This window comes from Malurus melanocephalus, unplaced genomic scaffold (assembly GCF_030028575.1).
Source record: "Malurus melanocephalus ecotype Western Australia unplaced genomic scaffold, MMel_1.1 scaffold_373, whole genome shotgun sequence".
NCBI classification, from domain to species: Eukaryota; Metazoa; Chordata; class Aves; order Passeriformes; family Maluridae; genus Malurus; species Malurus melanocephalus.
The window spans coordinates 471,413-491,075 of NW_026623605.1; the positions used below are offsets into that span (position 1 = coordinate 471,413).

At 44.8% G+C, this 19,663-nt stretch overlaps 1 protein-coding gene across 1 annotated transcript in view; it reads right to left on the reverse strand.

Annotated features, from left to right (window-relative positions):
- Positions 1–15,378: 15,378 nt before the first annotated feature.
- Positions 15,379–19,663, reverse strand: part of KCNH5 (potassium voltage-gated channel subfamily H member 5) — a 147,267-nt gene continuing 142,982 nt past the window's right edge. Inside the window, exon 11 of the mRNA XM_057378768.1 lies at positions 15,379–16,846. Coding sequence (XP_057234751.1) covers positions 15,899–16,846 — 948 coding nt within the window. The 3' untranslated portion in view covers positions 15,379–15,898. The remainder of the gene's footprint in view (positions 16,847–19,663) is intronic.

The window sequence follows — 19,663 nt, forward strand, 5'->3', positions numbered from 1 at the left end:
GCTCCTGCATTATTCCCATTGCTACCTCCTGCCTCACCTGCAGGCCACTGCTGAGCTGTGGCACAGTGGAGATGGGCTCTTGGAACCTCACAACACACACATATATGTGAAAACAGATAAACATACCCAAATTCTGCCCCCATGTTGAATAGTGTCTGCTCTGCAGTCTTAGATCTCACGCAGCAATGTGCTTTTCTTTCAGTAGTGTCTGTATCACTGATTTATAATCCTATMAGTAGATTGTGAGACTGATAAATCCCTCATTTTTGACTGTCCATCTATTTCTCATCTCAGTTCTTTTTTTTTCCCCCATGATTTATTTACCTAGCAGGAAATAAATTGATTTGGCTTATCTCGTTACCCTGTCTTTTCTTATTTCCCTGCTAATTATTAGCAGACTGTGGGAGGGTCACCTTCTGCCCTTTGGGTGCCTTTGGGGCAGAATTCTCTTACCTGCTCTCAGCTGGGGTGGATCACCAGAACCCTTCTGTTCTCTGCAGGGGCTGATGACAGCCTGCTTCACCACAATCAGATTAACTTGGAAGCGTGTTACTTTCCTGGAGAAAATGTCACAGAATTACAGAGCAGAGAGATGGAARGGGTTTATTAAATTGGTCAATCAGCGGCAGCTCCTGGCAGGGCACGCTCTGGCTCTGCTCCAGCAATGTTTCCAAAGTGCCAAGTGATGTGCAGCCAGCCCCAGCACCCAGAGCTGCTCCTCCTGAGCTCTGCCCAGTGCCTGATCAACCTTCCTCCTCACAAATTCCCCTCTGTCAGCACCACAAACAGCTCTTGCTGAAGGAGGTGCTGATCCTGGCAGCAGCACTGGTGAAGGGATTCTCTCTGGGACACTTTGCTGCTTTTTGGGAAGGTCACCCCAGTGCCTCTGTGCCACATTGCCCAGACCCCACAAACATCCCACTCTCAGGCTGGCAGGACCACCCTGCTCATGCTTGAATTCAATAATTCACAAACTTTCCTAAGTGCAACCAAGTGAGCTGGAGGCTTTACTCCGACAGTAAGTCTGTCTGGCTAGATGAAATTATTGACCAGGAGAGGGAGGTGCTCAAGGCAGCCACAAAAAGAGCTGACACCAATGGCCCAAGGTCTGTCTATTCATTTCTGAGCTGTGCATTACAGATGTTCAGGTGGCTTCCAATGCCTGGCTCAATTTGTGCCCTGACCTGAGCTGCTGTTTTATTTCCATGCAGACAGAGAATTTCCAGTGTTAAAGAACTTGCTCGCTCTATCTTCATTGCTTCAGTTAATCAGATGTGTGAGATGATCATTTCAGCCTCATTTTCTGCCAGATAACATGGACCCAGTCTCACAGAATCTCAGAATGGTTTGGGCAGGAAGGTACCTGGAAGATCATTAATTCCATCCCCTGCTATGGGCAGGGACAGCTCTCACTAGGCAAGTTGCTCCAAGCCCCATCCAGCTTAACATCACTGTGGACAATTAGGAAAAACCTTCTGTGAAAAAGGTGCCTGTAAAGGGTGYTCTGATGTGAGGAAGGAGCTGGACTGAACCAAATCTCTGTCTCTGCCCCGTGCTCCTGCCCTGCATTGGTTTGTACACCTTGTTTGTATCTGGATCCCAAATCAGGAGCAGCATCAGCCRTGGAGAATCAATCCTGAGCCCAGTGTGCTGGATGATGCTCTCACAGAGGGAATGAGCATTAATGTGCTCATTCATTAAAGTGCATATATTAACTTGTTTTCCTGGCTCCCAGGGCTTGTTTTGGCAGAGCCACTGTGCACAGGTAAAGCAGTTTTCCTCTGCAGAGAAAAACGGGTGCTTTCTCTCCCCCAAAGCCTCAGAAATTTCAGTGAGTGATCCTGCATTTTGGTGAGTGTTTTTACTGCTTGAAGGGTACAATCCAAGCCCTGTCTGGGGTTCTGGAAGGAGACAGGGATCTGGTGAGGACCCATCCCGTGGATAATGACAGAAATTTCCAGCTTGCTCAGGCACAGCTGCAGCACCACACAAACCAGTGCTGTCAGCCAGCAACAAATCAGCTCCTGCAAATAAATCCATCCCTGCTTCATACCCCATCCTGACAGTTCTTTCCAGCAAGGCTCCCAGGGCTGGGATGCACAGCCTTGACACTCTCCCAAATGCCCACTTGGAAGAAGCTGCTGTGCTGACACTGCCAGCTCTCAGTCTGGCAAAAGCCAGCCCCAATTACAAAGGACAAGCAGCAGGAACTGTCCCTGCCACTGCTTTTTTCAGCAAGGGAAATTATGGCCTGTTCTGCCAGTGTTTGCCATGAAGCCTTTAGGCTGCTCTTCCTCCTGTGCTGAGCCCGGGGTCTCCTCAGCTGGGATGGATCCCACAGCTGAGAATGCTGAAAGTAGGGACTGAGAAAATTTATTAAAAAAAATTAAAAGCCCAGTTAAAAAAAAAAAAAAAAAAAAAGCTTAGCAATGTATATTTTTCACCATAAATAGAAAACATTTTCTCCACCTGTCCCTAGAGATGGCAAAACCTATCTGTGGACAACTAGATTTGGATGCTTTACCCTCAACCCTCAAACACAATCAATGCCATGCTGTCTCTCAGAGCTGTGATCACTCCTGCACCCCTGGACAGCATTCCTGGTTGGGATAAAACCTGTAGGATCTGCTCAAAACCACTTGCAAGGGAATACAAAAAGCACCACCAATTTCCACCTGCTTTGGTTTCTGCACTGAAGGAGTATCAAAGCAACAGTGGTTTCAAGAAGAGGTCAGCAGCATCGTTGGTGTTTATGCCAAAAAATTCTCTTGTACCTTGGCACAGGCASCTCTTTAGGGAATGCCACTTGTGACCAAGCTAATGATGCAAGAAGCAAAGGGAGCCATGTCTTAGAAATTATTTAAATTTACAAATGAAACACTTCTGCCTCTATCCCACTGCCCTTCAAAATCTTCATTTTGCATCTGAAGTGTAATTTTGGAAGCAARGTTACCCATTTGCAGCAAATAAAATGGAACATTTTATGAACAAAAGGTTATAAGAAAGCACTTATTATCTACTTAGATAAAGTATTCCCTCTTCAGCCTGATTTGCTCAGGAGAGGGAATTAGCTGCTACAGAAGTTTTATGGATGAGATATCTGTGACCAGCTCAGCATGATTTATTTCCTATTGTCTTCAGGCTAATGAGGAGGAGGGTCAAGAACTTTTCCTATTGTCCTGTAGAGAAGCTCCRTTCTAGCAATAGATTTATGTATCTCCCTCATCCCCAAACCACCTAAAAATAAAATTATGTTTTGCTCATTAATCTCAACAAATTGTGTTCTGCTTTCRCTGGGAAAACAAGAGCTATCGCTTTTACGGAGCTCAAGAAAAGTAAGGACACAAACACTCAAGGTCAATAAAATGCACTTTTTATTCTGTATCAATGAAAATATAGCCACATGTAAATAAAGACGTGTGGAAAAACAAAAAAAAAAATCAACATTGATCCTCCCTGAAGAAGTACAGTTCATTGTGCTAAAACCCATTTTCCTTTGGGTTAGAAACAGTTGTCTGCCAATGCTTTAAAGTGACCCACGTTTTCCTTGTTTTTGAATTTCAGCAAACAGAAAAAAAAAGTGCAACAAGAAGCTTGCTACAGACAAACCAACCTCAACCAACCACAMACGGCAACGTCCAAAAGTGACGGGAGAGTCACGAGCAGCGAAAGCGTCCCACGCATTCCTCGGGGCAGTCACACGGGTGGCCGAGGGAGCATCCACTCTGTACAAACTCACTGTGATTTTCAGCAGAAAGGTGCTCCTTCCTTGGTGCAATTCGTGATTGTTTTGCAGATTTCAGATATGGTAGCAGAGGTGCATTTCTTTCATAGCTGTTCAGTTTCGAATGCTTTATTTGTCGTTTATTTTTTTTTAATTTTTTTTTTCTCCAGGTTTTTATAAGCTTCCTGCTGTCAAAATACAGTTCTAAATTGCTTTTGTAGAAATAATCCTGAAAGGCAGAGGCATTTAAAATCCTCCCAAATCCTCAGTATATTAACAACAGCAAAAAAGATAGCCRGGCTGTTCAAAAATATTGTCGGGAACGCGAATGTCATTTGCATTGGCTAGTGTACAAAGAGCAGCAAGTAGTAACAAAAGAAACATCACCCGAGCAATAACCCTTTCCCCGATTTCTTCCTTGCAAAAAAAAGAGTTTTCCCAAAATACTTTCCCTCCCCACAGTCCAGTGTCTGTGAATCTCATACATTCAAAAGCCACAGTTACTCTGTACATCGGGTTTTCCAACATGAGCTTTTAAAACCGRTTGTTTTGCCCAACTTCTCCACAAACACGATTATGCCAGCTGGTGCTTTTTTCAGCTAATGGGACACCTTGAAATTTAAACTCAAAAAGTAAGTACCTCGGGGTTAAAAAATAAAAAAAAAAATTAAATAAAAAGAAGGATTTAAAAGTCATTATGATCTGAAAGTCCTGCTAATATTAGTGGARAGATTCCCACAAACCAGGGATTAGTCCCTGTTAGGTGCTCAGGGGTGGAGAGAGACACCACAGCACAAATGTGGGCTGGGCTGGAAATACTAGGAAAGAAAGGAAAATGCAGACTGGCATTTCAGCAGAAAAATAAAAATAAATAGAAGGCCGGTGATGCCGAGGTTGTGTGCTCAGCACAGCCCCATGGGTACCTTGTGAGGGCAGGCTGGTTTTTTGGGTTCAGCATCTCTGTGCAGACTTGTACAGCAGCTCCTGCTCAGTTTAGTTTTCAGCTGTCATTTCGGGTGAGGGGGAAGCTAAAGAAAAAAAAAACTAGGAAAACAGTACAGTGTTTTGACTGTAATGAGATCCCCTGCAATGACAATCCATTAAAAAATCATCTCCCCCTGCCACTAATTCTGAGAATCCTATGAGCCTGCTCTTACCAGGGCACCTCAGCAGACACCACTGCRAAGCTGAGGGTGCACAGACAGAGGCAAGATCGTGCCCAGCTCTTGTCCCTCTTTCCTCCCAGCATAAATTCCCCAGATTTTTCTTCATTTAGGAGCCTGGGATGACTARTAGCACATCTGCCCACACCTGGATCAGCAGTTCTCAGATGCTGGGCTGCATGGCAGGATTCAGCCTCACAGCACCTGGTGCTCAACCTCTTGTCTTTGTCATCGCCTCTCTGTCTCAGTGGTAGCAATAATAACTTTATTTTTAACTGCGCTTCTCCCCAGAGAGAGCTTGCACGGCTCAGGTACATATCTGGCTTGTGCAAGGATATTCTAGACAGTCATGAATTTTGAGCAGTCACTTTGGATGGAAATTACTGACAGTTCAGACACCGAGAATGTGTCTTTTGGATTCAAATATGTGTTAATTAAAAAGTGCCCCTTTTCMGATCAGTTCAGCTGATTCTTGTGGCAATCCACCTTGCTGTCTCGATCTTCAAATACATCGTCTACATTTCTGCATTCAGCATGCAGCATTTAGTAGGGCATGAAATCTTGGACCCATTTGCATTAGACAAGGGCCTGAAATTAAAATTCTAGTACCCGCAGTTCTGGCTTTTGAGAAAGCTCAGCCCACGCTGGGACTCGGTGTCCTGGTCCCTCTGCGGGAACTGGGTTAGAGAAATTAATGGAAAGATTTCCACTGACCTCAGTAAGGAATATTTACACAAGATGCTCGAAGATTGAAAATATTTACCTCCAAAACAGGGAACACGATTAAGGAGATCTGCTGAGACCACTTTACCGAAGCACTCAGTCACCGGCTGGTGTTTAAGCAGGACRTTAAAAAATCAGCTCTTGCTACAACTCTTATTAGCATATTATTCCTTGTGAACACAAATAGCAAAACAGATCATTATCTCATTAAATCTGCTGATGCAACATCACTTAATCAATCTTCCCGTTTCTACRATTTGCTAGCCTAATGATCTAGGCAAGAAAACAAGGGAGGAAAGAAGGAGAGAGGAAGAGAGAAGATATAAACAAACAAATAAGGAAGGGAAACACTGCATTTCATTGTGGGAAATGTTATGCTTCATATTATGTAGCTTTCAAAACACAGAAATCAACACAAGACACTCAGCTACACCTGCACATAAAAGCCCAGCCAAGTCTCCATGCACAGTCAGTAGGTATGTAAGGTTTACATGTCCTAATTCATGTGAGAATGGTTTGCAGTACCAATGGGATTTTGTTACATAAACCGTGCTGATAAGGCATTGGAGCTTTAAACAGCTAGAAAAAGTATTTTTAGGGCTGGCATCTTTTCCAGACAAAACATGGTGAACCTTCACTTGCACTGCAGCCCCACAAGCTGCAGCTTTTTTGGGGTGYCCCACATCCCTTACAGGGCCACAGATCTCCTAAAGGGCAAATAATCRATAATCAGTGACAAGTAAGGCAGGGAACAAACCTGCCCTGGAGAAATGCTGCTGTTCCAGCTTTAGGAGCATCTCTGAATCACTAAAACCAATGGCAAGGGGAGGCTGACCCTGAGGTCAATGAAATGTGCCCACGGTGGTGAAGCAGAGCCAACTGTTACATTTGAGAAAACACATCTCGTGTGCAAGTTYTCTGGGAAAGCTCATTAGCCATTTCAACACTGCACAGAAACAAGGCACTGCTCCCCTTGGCTGAGCACAGGAATTTTATTGGGACAGCTGAAAGGTACATTTACAGACCTGCTTTGCACTTCAACGCTAATGAGCTTTTCCACTGGTATCAACAAATTGTCCTGCTCCCATGTTTAGCATTCCTTTGGCATGCMCTGCCAGATAAATCCTTTATTGCCTTTCTGGTAGCTTGCCCAATTCCCACCGGGCAGATTTTTAAAACCCAAATCCTGCCTTATTGCTAGCTACTGCCTCTCCCACCCGATAAATTGAATTYCCCACTTTATAGAACTAGGCAGTTGGTGGCCCTCGGCCCTTCCTTCAAATAGAAAAGAGAAATGGCTGGGAATCTACACACCMTCAACAGGCAGTAACAAGAGCTGGGAGGTGTCGTTGCACCCTTGCACCCACAATTCTTCTCAAAAAATCCCATTGTGGGAGGGCCCTGCAGAATCAAAMCTCTTCTGTGATTGGTTTCAGGAGAAGGATGTTCAAACTGACCCAATGATGATCCCAAAGGGATGAGCTCTGAACATGCACAGAGGGCAATGGGGTTGTTTGTATTCAAAAGCTGGGTTTAAAACACTGGTTTAGGTGACATTTCAGCTCTGTGATTTTAAGGTACAACCTGACAGAGCTTGTTTGTAATGCCAGGACTCCTAATTATACCTACAATAAAATTTAAAAAAAAGAAGCTGTTGCCAAACAGCATTTGATGATTTGAGTGAAGAAGGCAGTAATTAATCCTGCAGGGACAACAGAGGACTAATTAGAGGCAGAGCAGAAATTTTGTTTTCCTTTAGMAAAAAAGAGCCTTTTTCCWTGAGAGCTCAGATAAGACCCAATTTACAAACTGAACTGTGACCTCCAACTAATGGTCCTGGCAGCAGCCTTGGATGCAAGCGAATTCCCAATGATCAGTCAGAAAGTGCTTTTTTTTATTTTTTTTCTTTTTCTAGGAAAACAAAGCGGTGACAGAGAAAAGAGGTGCAACAGCTCAGGAAATTCGTCTGAAACCAAGAAAGTGCCCACATGTCTTGGCACAGGACAGATGGGGATGCTGAGCAGAGCTCTAGATCTGCCTGAGGAAACAGAACTTTTACTATCACCATGAGGCTCTGGTTCAAGCTGCTGATGGGGGTGAAGCTCACCCAAAGTGTGACTGGAATAGGAATCCAGAGGGGATGGTCACACACATGGCACAATCTGGGGTCCCATTTGAGCTCCCCTGCTCTAACTGGCTCATTAAAACCCACAAACACCCCAATCCCTGTCATTCTGTGGAACACTGTACTGCCCAGGAGGGTACAAAAGGGCCACAGATAAAATAAAAACAAAGGTTTGTTTAATGAAATAATGCCCTGAGAATGGCAGAAGGCTTGCCCTGTTGTCCCTGCTTCATTTGGAGACTTGTTGCTAAGTCACAGATTTTGAAAGGATTTTGTGAGTAACCCTGTGAGCCATCACAGAGATTGAGGAGGTTACAGAGCCTGGAGAAAACAGCCTCTCAGGTAACTYTAACAGGGCCAGGTGTAAACCTTTGAATGTGCCTGGACAAGGGGAAATAAGGCTGGGAATGGGGTTTGGGCAGACCCTGGGAATGTGCACAGGCCCTATGGATGTGCCCAGACCCTTTGGACAAGCCCAGGCCTTTTCACCAGTGGTGTCCACCCCCTGTGAGGGGAGCAGGCTGAATTCAGAGAGATGAGAATCATCTCAGATCCAGCCACTGATGAGAAACCAACACCTTTCCTCCAGCCTTGGATCTGCCAGGGCAGCACTGAAAACCAGCTCAAGCGCTGTCAATATTTTGATGGCTTTTTCAGACACTGCAACCACCTTTCTCTGGACTGGGGAAGAGGCTGGAAGAGGGTGTGGGTGTTGTTGATGTATCCAAACCATCCCACTGCTTCCAGAAACTGCATCGTCACCGAGACATTATTCTCAGCATTTGGCACCAAGGGCGGATTTTAGCTGATGCCCGAYGAAAGGCTTAATTTATTTATATGCCATAGTTTTAGAAAATGCCAGATTTCTCTGCTGTCTGTTTGATGAGTATTGGCTCCTACAGCTATTATCTTGAAAATTGGCAATGTGTTCCTCAGCATGGTATTTAAAGTGAAAACCAGAAAAAATAGGGCATTAACTGAGAACTTTCAAATTTTACCTCCTGTTAGTGCTGTTAAAATCTTCAGAATCACTGGATGATAAAACAACRTAACTTGGGACTTTTTGGAAATCACATGGTGCAGCCCCCTCTGTTCATAGCAGGACCAGCTGCAAATACAGTCCATACACTGATGTTACATAATTTGGATATTATGTAGCTCTTTCCAACAGGTTTTTGGGAAACTGGAAGAGCTTAGSCTCTCCTGAAGCCCACATTTTTCCCTAGCAGCACATATTTGAGTGTCCTCTAATGGCCTTTCCCTGTCCCACAGCTGCTACCCCAGAAAAGCCTGCCAGCCTCATCCTTAAACATCACCTGAAGGAAGAGAAAMCTGCCAGCTTCCAAATAAATAAATTATGGGGACACAAACAGCCACTCTGCAGAGAGGAGTCAATAGTGACTTCAGTGGAATGWTGGCCCCATTTTTGGACACCATTTTTCACAACCTCCTTTCCCCTCTCCTCTCCCACKGCAAGCACAGAGCCAGGGCTCTGCTGTGGCTGCCACCACCACCTCTGTCTGCCTTGGAAGCTTTTCACCACATTTCCCTCTGCTGGATTTCCAATCCTTGGCCTCTGTCCACTGCATGACACAGCTCAGTGGCAAAACTCCTTTTAYCCTAAACAGCCCAGAGCAGCCAAAGATCCCAAATAAGTGGCAGTCTTCCACTGTCCAGCAATTGACTGTGCCTTGGTATTGCCCATCACAATGAAGAGCATCTCAGCTGTCACACACCCAGGAAAATGAGGCATGAAAAGTTAAAAATCTGATCACCACAAGGCAAGAACTGAGCATYTGAGTGTATTTATGGAGATCTCATGAACAATTTAGGATGTGAACACTTTKTTTCTGGCTGCATGCTGAGACATTTCAGTGTTTTCCCTACTGTCAGTCACAAATATGGGAAAGTGCCTCTGTGCTGGCAGGATGGTAAGCAGACCCTTTTAGAGACACCTTTTTATCCAAACAAAATCAGGCTGCGAGCTTGAATCACGGGCTGGATTAACTTCATTTACCCTCTAGCAGTCCACAAATCAAGTGTCTGRTGTGAAATTATTGCTCTGCAGTAAATGATGAGAGACTGGCACCTCTGGAGCAGGATTTATCCCAGCTGTCTGAACACCTGTCTGACATGAGCCAGACCTGAATCCCCACCCCAAATGGGTAGGTTTAAATCCATATGGTGTGTCTATGCATCCTCTGCAGACAGGCAGAAATAAACTCTGCTATTGCTCAGTCTGAGCTGAATTGCTCTGAACCACCCAACACAGACTCCCATCACTGGGGCAGGGAGGGCTGAGCCSAACCTAGCACAAAATCCTTTTTATAGAGCTTTTAATTAAGGTTAATTGATGCATTCATGGCAGGCAGCCACACACGGAGTTGGTGCACACCAGTGGGCTCAGACTGTGGGCCAAGCAAGCTTGCAGCTCCAAAAAGGAAAAAATTAAGAAAAGCACTGACCTGCTTTATAGAAAACAGATCAAAAGGTTTGTGAGAATACTGCCCTGGATTCCTGGCTCCACATGCCAGCAAAGGAGTCCGATGAACATAATATAATAAATAAATTAATTAAATAATATAGTAATTAATAATATAATAGTAAATAGTAATAATATAATAGTAAATAGTATTATATTATTGAGCATTATTATTAACAATAGTAAATAATACAATAAATTAATTCGATAAATTTATTCAGCATGGCCTGGTCAAGCCCTTTTTGAATGCTTTTGCCATTTGGGCATTCAAAATCAATATGTGCCTTCTTGTCCCACTGTGCACTGCAAGGTCAATTTTCTGACTAAATGCACCCTCAGTAAGGATGATTTTAGTTTGTTTGTCATCTGTTAGATATCACAGAGATSATCTTTGCACAATATTCTTTATGTCAGTAAGAACATTCACTGCTTTCCTGCCAGAAAAAAAAATGTGGGCTTTTGGTCAACTTCAGCTCCATTCAGCAGTTTGTTTTAGGAATGTATTTCATTTGGAAATGCACCACAGCCTGTTAAGCCAAATAAAACACATAGAAATTCTGTTATCTATTCGTACTAAAAAAAAATAAGGGCAAGTTATAAAAAACATTCCCAGATGTGGAAATCTACATGGATCAAACTTTTCCTCCTGCAGCTGATTAAGAGCAACATTAACAAAACTCATTCAAATCCTCTTCTGTAGGAAAATAGTATTTGAACTTTTTATTTAAAAAAAAAAGGTATCACTGACAACACCCCACTTAGGGAAAAAAACATTATTTTAAGAAACAACCTCTCCAATTCTGACATCCAAAAAGATAGGCCAATGTTTTCTAAATACTCAAAATCCAAGTTAAAAAGTGTCAATTTCTCACAATATATCTCTCTATGTCCTCACTCCCAAATTCTATATTAAACCTTTGGGTTTTTTTATTTTTCCTTCCAGTTCAGGATGTCTTTTCCCCCAAAATGCCTCTAAGCTATTTCATGAGCACAACATCTGTTTCCTGACCCATGCAAACAATGACATCTGTGGAACCATCTCAGTTTCTTCCAGAGCAACTGCTCTTGGCTTTGCAAAACGTGCAATGTTATTTCTGCAGCTGCCAGTCCTCTGAGACTGTCCTGGGATTCAAAATGCACAKTAAAGCCCAATAAGATTATCAGATTCAACCTTCAGGTCACACCTGTGCWAAAGGATTACTCTCCATGTGGTGGTAAATGAAGACTGAACTCGAGTGTAGCAATGAGCCCAGCCTTGGGTGCCAACAGCATCGAGCCCCTGTAGCTGTGCAACTTCTGCAGAATGGGGAAAAGAAAAATGGACAAAGCTTGTCACTTCCAAAATCAGCTCTGCTCTAACCCCTGTGCCCTGGCAAAGACAGAAAAATGGGGAGAAAAAAAGGATTGTCTAAAATAAATTCAGAAGAACTGAATCCTTACTACAATATTTTTTTTTCAGTAATTATCCTGAAGTGCTGCTCTATCTTSTATATGCAACATTACACCAAAAAAAGCTATTAAAAGTACTCTAGTTCATTTGCTTTGGAAAGTGCTTGCTTTTCTGTACACGTTTTCTGTACATGTTTTTATTTCTATTCCCAAGTCCGGGAAGATAAAATCCACTGGTGTGCAGGTGAAATGCTTATAACACATAAAGCACAGGGGAGGTGCTGAGGATGCTGTTCCCARCATCTGGCAGGAACATCTGTACAGGTTTTGAGCTCTTGGAGGGAAGGAAAGCATGCAGCTGAGAGCTCCCTCTGTGTGGTGTGTCCTGTTTGAGCACTGGCTTGGGTGGAAGTGACACCTTCGTGTCCTTATTGCACTTAACGACTACAGGGGGTGGTTTTCAGCCCAGCCTGAGGTGCAGGAGCATGATTCATGGTTTTGGACAGAGGAGGGATGCCCCAGTAGCAGCACACCCATCACACCATGGACAGGGCCAGGGGCGTGACAGATGAGCCACCAACAGCTCCATGGAACAACTCCTAATGCTCCCAATGCCAACAATTCCTAAAGCTCCCAATGCCAACAACTCCTAATGCTCCCAATGCCAACAACTCCTAATGCTCCCAATGCCAACAACTCCTAATGCTCCCAATGGCAACAATTCCTAATGCTCCCAATGGCAACAACTCCTAATGCTCCCAAATGGCAACAATTCCTAATGCTCCCAACACCAACAGCTCCATGGAGCAACATATGATGCTCCCAAAGCCAACAGTTCCATGGAACAACTCCTAATGTTCCCAACGCCAACAGATCCATGGAACAACTTCTAATGCTCCCAACACCAACAACTCCATGGATCAGCTCTTAATGCTCCCAATACCAACAACTCCTTATGCTCCCAACGCCAGCAGCTCCATGGAATAACTCCTAATGTTCCCAACACCAACAGCTCCATGGAATAACTCCTAATGCTCCCAGCATGGGCTTCAGAGGCAAAGTCCTTCAGAATTGCACCAGCCAGGGTCAACCCCACAAACTGGCCCCACCCAGCACACAGAGCCCAGGACAGCCCATGCACAGGCTGCTGATTGTGCCTGCAGGACACCCATCGTGCCACTGCAAAGCAYAGGCTGGTTCCACTGAACTGGCAATGGACAGCCTTAGAATATCAGAGTCAAAGCAGCCTTAGAAAGAGACCTGGAAACACTGTATTTTTTTTCATGAACATGGTATTTTACCATTTACTATTTAGCCACTACACATTCGAACCACTCAAGCTGCACTTGAACCGTAGTAAGAGACATTCTGGGCCCGCCCAAATGATTTTCAAGGTCAGACTAATCCTGTTAACACATTCTCTCATTGTAAAGTGGCACAAAGTTACACCTGACTTGCAAGATAAACCTAAACAGAGATTCTTTTGCATGCCATGCAGTGTTACCTAGGATTAATATCAGTTACAGAGAAAGGAAAGCAGTCTGTCACAAAGGCAGAGGAATGCCATTAAGGYTAAAGCTTTCTAACAAAGCCAACATCCATTATCCTGCTGTCTCTTTCACAGCATCAYTTCATGGCAGGTTCATGCATTCCAGGAATTTTAACAAAATCTGGCCCCCAGACAGCACTGAGCGATTCACCAGGGAGTCCTGGGCAGTGGTTGTGGGTCTGTCTTAACCAGCAGACCAAGTCAGGCAAGAACATTCAACACTTGAAATCTTGGCACTTAAACGGAACCCACAAGGTCTGTGCAGACTCCAGCATCCTGCAGCAACCCTGTAATTAATCCCATAACCCTCCCCTTTCTTTCAGAGTCCCAGGATGGGATTTATAAYAGGACACAGAAGTTCCTGTTGTTCYGCAGGTGCAGCTCGCTCTTGCAGTCCAAACCATGGCTGCAGAGTCATGGATTTGCAYTTGTGTCAGAACAGCAGCTGCAAAATGCAGCTGAAAATTTTGACAGAGGCAACTGCAGCTGTGGAGAGCTAAAACGAGCAGCTGGTCTGATCACCAGGCTTTGGGAAGAGCTGTCCCTTACTGTGGCTTTTTATTCTTCCCTTTTTTTTTTTTTTTAAATTTTCTTGGTATCTCTAGTTTCCTAAAGAAAGGGGCAGAAATAGGACAGAAAGATCTGTCATCACCCAAAAAGCCTCCATGAGTTGACACAACAGAAGCAATGACTTCTTTGGCTTCTGGTGGTTTTTCGGTTTGGATTTCACAGTCAAAGATATGTTCACCCTAAGATGTATGTTCCTAATTGCCACTACTGCAAATGATGGTTGGTTTGGATTTTAGGGACTTTGTTATTTTTTCAGGAAGGGATTTAGTTTTGTCTAGTTTTCTAACGTTGAAAAATGGGTCTAATACTGGAGTGCGGTTAGGATGCTCACTAATTATAAATATTGATACAACTGATTGATTGTGATGCCTTGTGGTACATATRTGTTTTACTCAAGGCACTTTTCAAAACATGGGATCTTGATGCAAAAGGTCATTGAAGTCGAAGGCAGGGGGAATCCTTCTCTGAAGGAGCCACTGTGCTCTGCTGGGCTGCCTTTAAGCWATACCAGGTAATAGCTCTGAAGCTGCAATGGCAATTTCTGCTTTGCTCCTTGTGTACCTGGATTCAAACCAGTGCAAATGGAGAGGCAAAAAWCCCCACCACAATCAGGGGCAGACCCAGGCAGAGCCCAAAAGCTCAGCTCCAAGCAGGAGATTGAACAGGATGCAGAGCAAAGCCTGAATTCCTGCAAAGCCAGCAGCACCTTGAGAGCGATGCTCCAGCTCAGGGGGTGGAGAGCGGGTCTGAGCATGGTCCAAGGCTGGAGGATGATGATGGRAGCCAGCTAAGAGGAGGGTCAGAGCCTCTGACACAGCCCTGAGGGGCTCAGTGAGTGTGGGATTGGGCTGTGGGCACTGCCAGCCTGCCCTTGAAACGCGTCCCCTCCACGCACTGAAACCATCCCCGAGCCCAAGCCATGAGCAGCAGTCGAGAGAGGAACTCCCTCTCCCTGGCACACCCACCACTCTCCCACCCACACATTATCATCCAAGCACCTTGGGCTGAAGAGAATTTCATCCTGAACTGTTATTTTCTCTCTCTCTAAAGGCAGCTGCAGACTGATAAATGTCCTCCTGAAAGAGCACAGAGGGAGATTAACCGCAGTCTCTTAACTTCAGGCTTTCCAACCCGCTCACGTGGTTCCCAAAAAGCTGAACTGTGAGTGTTCTCTCCCTTGCTCAGACCTCGTGCAAAGTCTTTCTGCCAGGGGCAATAGGGGGGAGAGTGGGAGAGAAACCTCAACCCTACAAAAATGGGACATGCTAATGAAGATACTGACAGAACCGGACACCACCACTGAGTGCTGCAAAGAGAATTTACATAATGTTACTCTAACAGTTCAGTAAAAATGGCATCARTAAAAGGAGGCTTTCAAGAAAGAAGTTACCCCCAAACACTCAGGGAGTGCAACTGAGAGAGTTTCTGTTAGTTTCATTTTGTTACATAAATCACCATTMTTATTCTTATTCTTMTTATTATTATTATTTCTTACTTAYGATGTTAAAAGAGCAGGAGGATACTTGAAATAAAAGGCTGTGCATGCACAATACCCACACAAATAAATTCCAGTGATCCACCCAAGCACCAGGCACGGTGCCCTTCCCTGCCCACTGAGCTGAGCCCTCCCTTTAGGAGGAGAAGGGGAATTCATCACCAAATATACAGTATATTGTCATGGAATGATACCAGGAAACAATACTAACAGGAGTCTGAACGTGTCCTTCACGTCATATTAATCTACTGTTTAACTCGGCAGAAAAGACAGTGAGGAAATAAAAGCTCAATTCACCCAGCCTGAGATCAAAACTGTCATGGCAATATTGGCAGGTTAGACCCTGATTCTTTAAATATTACATTGCCTTTGTTAAACAAAAGTCATTCTTTTATTACACAATAGAGATTATAAATAAATGTAAAGTGTGCATGCAGTCAACTGCATATTATACAGGCAATATCTATGTTAATAATTGCTTTCTTTGGCAGGCCAGAATCCAGCTGGACATGCAATATTTACATATCAAAATCCTTGGTGTGTTCAAGTCATATYGGATGCAAGTGAAAATATATATGTATATATATTTACCGTATACACACACATATATATATATGTATAAAGGTATATATACACCTCTGCATATATACTGTATACATATATACACATAGGTATATGCTAAAAGTGGATTTCATCTTTTTCAGATTCAGGTGATGCAGGCCTTGAAACACTAAAAATATCCTGACAGGATATCTGGGGAGGGGACTGGGGTGATAAATGAGACTTGGGGGAAGAGAGCTGGGATACGTTCTTTTCGGACAATAATTTTAAAATTTCTGCCACCTGCTTCTCAAGGGCAGTCATCCTACTGCTTAGCAGCTGGATATCTTCTTTGAGTTCGTGCTTGACTTCCTGCAGYGTGGTTTGTAAGGCCTGCTCAGGAATGGGGTAGAAAGGACACCTAGCATCCGCCTGGATGGGGCTGTGCTCCAGGGGGCTGCGAGTCTCACCAGCTTTATCCAAGCGAAGGTCACTTTTTGTTATTCCACTGTCACAAGAGTCTGTTTTCCTCAGCGGGTTTTTATTTACACCGTTCTCCGAATCATTGGACTTGGGGTCRTCGGACAGCAACCCCATGGACTCAGCCTTGGTGACGTTGTTCCAGTCCTCCTTCTTCTCCTCGTGGGCCCCCATCGTGTTCTTCAGCCGAAGCCAGCCTTTCCCGTTCCCGTTTTTCATCCGCATGGGGCTGTTCACCTTGAGGCATTTCTGGTCCCCGTTCCCGTTGGGTTTCAGCTCCATGGCGTCGCGGTTGTTGGGCTTGACGGCCTCGCTGGTTTTCATGTAGGCCAGCGTGGTCTGGATGGGGGTGATCTGGGACACGGTGACCACGCTGGTGCCCGTGATGGACGCCCCGTTCTGCACGCTCCTGCTCTCCACCTGCAGCTGGTTCCGCTCRGGGTCGATGTGGCTCGAGCCTTGGTTGCGCATCTCCTTCTGCTGCTTGAACTTCTGGAAGAGTTTCCGCACAGGGTGGTCCACGGGGATGCTGAGCGTCACCTCGTTCTTCTGGCGCAGGCGCTCCTCTTCCTCCTTCTTGACATCGCTGATCTTCCGGAAGATGATCTGTGGGGGACACATCCGCAACAGAGTCAGAACATAAAGTATGTCCCATAGGGCAAAAATCAATTTGAGATGGGGAAACAGTCTTGAGAACAGCTGTATCTATTTTAATTCTTAATTTTGATCTTCATTTCCATCTTAATTTTTTGTAGTGAATTCTGATAGAGCTGACCAAGACATAGTAACCTCAAGGATAGCCACTATAAATACGGTACATGCAGACACACACACACACACACACACACACATGTATTCTTTAAAGCATACATTAAAAGTGGGTTCCACCCTTTTTTCTTGATGCAGAAGATACTTCTACTTGAGTATTTAAAAATATCCCAACAGCAACAGAAGCAAAGAAACAGAACAAAGAGAAGAAAGCAATTGACAAAGAACCCAAATACTGCAATGCCATCCTACCCATTACTCACACTCATACCTGCTCCATCACTATCTTTAGTGCACACCACAAGGAAATGGTAATTCAGTGGAAACTACACAGCTGTAAGATTAATTCAATGTACACACTCTTGCAAAGGCTGGAAAATCTCAATGTGCCCAATACTTTATAGTTTTGCTTACCATTAGGGTCAGGATTAGTGTTCTATAGAAGCTGGAGGGTGCAATTAGATTCCCCTTGGGCTACATGGTGGCTTCACACATTTTAGAAGTGTTCACTGCAGGGTATGTCTAACATGTGTAGGTGAACCATGGAAAAGCAGCGTAACAGGGCTGTGTGTGGCTATAAACCCCAGCAATATCCACCACCTCATCATGCCACGCCATTTAATGCTGAGTTATTTCACCCTGCAGCTCGACTCAGGCTGCCACAGAAAAAGGAATTGGAACCTCATGCTGAGGGAGGATCCACAGAGCAAAACCTTTTTGTCGATTTTCTGCATGTTACTCATACCATTTTATTTTTTTAGGTTCATCAACTGGTTCTCTGGTTGACAACACTGTGAAAAGTAGCCTATGATTAAATGTAAGTATGAACTGTGAAGGGACACTGTGGTAAGAAAAGGAAAACAAAGCCCTTGAGAAACACAAATAAAACCCTGTGACAGTCAGCTGCAGGTTTTGAAATATCAATTTGAGTATCCATATTTTAGTATCTATTTACTTTCAAGTCTCACATCTTCAGAAGTCAGCAGAGAAGTGCCACGATGGCTACAGATCCTTCGCAGCATGAATCTGGGATGAGCTGGACTTCAAAGCTTCATTAGAGAGCTTTCAAATGCAGTAAATATATCCTTGCCTGCTGCTGATAGCTGCAGCTGCTTATAATAATTTGGCTAACATGCTTATTAGAAGCCCAATTAAAAAAAAAAAAATATAAACAAAAACAAGGAGCAGCCATGGAAGTTACTTTCCTGTGACTCCTCTGACCTAGATGCAGTGACACATCCCCTCATTTGGAGGCTCCCCTTCATCAGCAGCCGCCCTCACGGAGCTGCTCCCCCTCTGTCAGGCCACTGGGGAGAGAAATAACAGCACGAGGAGCTGCCCTTGACTCAAAATTGAGTGATTACATTTAATTGAAGCCACGCTCTCCAAAGGCAGTTTGGAAGGTGGGTTGTGTGTGACATTTTCTTTGTGCCTCTCTTTTCTCCGAGGGCAGTGCAGCACCTTTGGCAGAAGATGCAACAGTGAAAGCAGCCAGCTGCAAGGATGTCCCCAAGGATGTGTCCCCARGGAAGTGTCCCTCAGGGGACATGGCTGGTCCCTCTGCTGCTGTCCCTGCTTGGCTGTGCTGCTCTGCTTTGTGCTGAGTCCCTKCAAACATCTGCAGTGGGGAAAACATTCTCYACCCAATGTTCTACAAGYGACAGGACAAGGGGGAACGGCTTCAAAATGAGAGTAGGTTTAGATTGGATGCTAGAAATTATTTACTGTGAGRGTGCTGAGGCACTGGGACAGATTGCCCAGAGAAGCTGTGGATGATCCATCCCTGGGAGTGTTCAAGGTTGGATGGGGCTCTGAGCAGYCTGGTCKGGTGGAAGATGTCCCTGCCCATGGCAGGGCATTGGAACAAGATGCTCTTTWARGKYCCYTYCMAMCCMAAMCMWTYMMWKKTTYCMWKRKTYCCCYKKYTTYYKGSCMMSRAWYTGTGTCACAGCTTGAGCACCCTGCTGTCCTGMACCAGCCTGTGCCTGGCAGCTGCTGTCCAGGGGCTGGGGGGATGCTGGAAGGGAGGCAGCTGCCYGCAGCCTGGCAYRGCCCTGTGGTGCTTCCCTGGCCAGRGCAGCACTGGATGTGCCATTGGGAAAGGCACAAAGAAACTGTGACAACTCCKGTCCTGCTGGGTGCTTGTAARGACCAGAATGACAGCAACAAAGACMACAGCAGCAGTTTTTAACTCCTCTCCAAAAGCTTGCACTTCACTGAAAATTACCYTCACCTCTCTTTTCTCCCTCAGTACAATCTTGTTCTTTCCTCCCTTTTCCAGACTCAGTTTAAACCTTCTCCAGACAGAGGTTATCTCCCAGCACAGAATATAATTACCAGCGGCTGCTGCTGCWGCTGGATTTGGCAGAAGAGAACCCAAAACCTCTCTAATCTGACACTGCCTGCACCTCATACCCCTGAAGTGGGTCCTTATGAAAGCCTGAAACGACGATGGAGCTTTTTGCCCCAGAACCACTTGGCCAGATGTGACCTGGGACAGGTCAAGCCCAGTGGCAGGGTCTGAGTGCTGCTGTGACTCTGCTGTGACTCAGCAAAGAGTAAATGCTTTGGGAAAAGCTGGAAGGCACAGGCGGCCAAGGTGGCAAATGTCATCACACACTTCGTGCAAATCTACCCTGGCCGAGTGAGACCAAG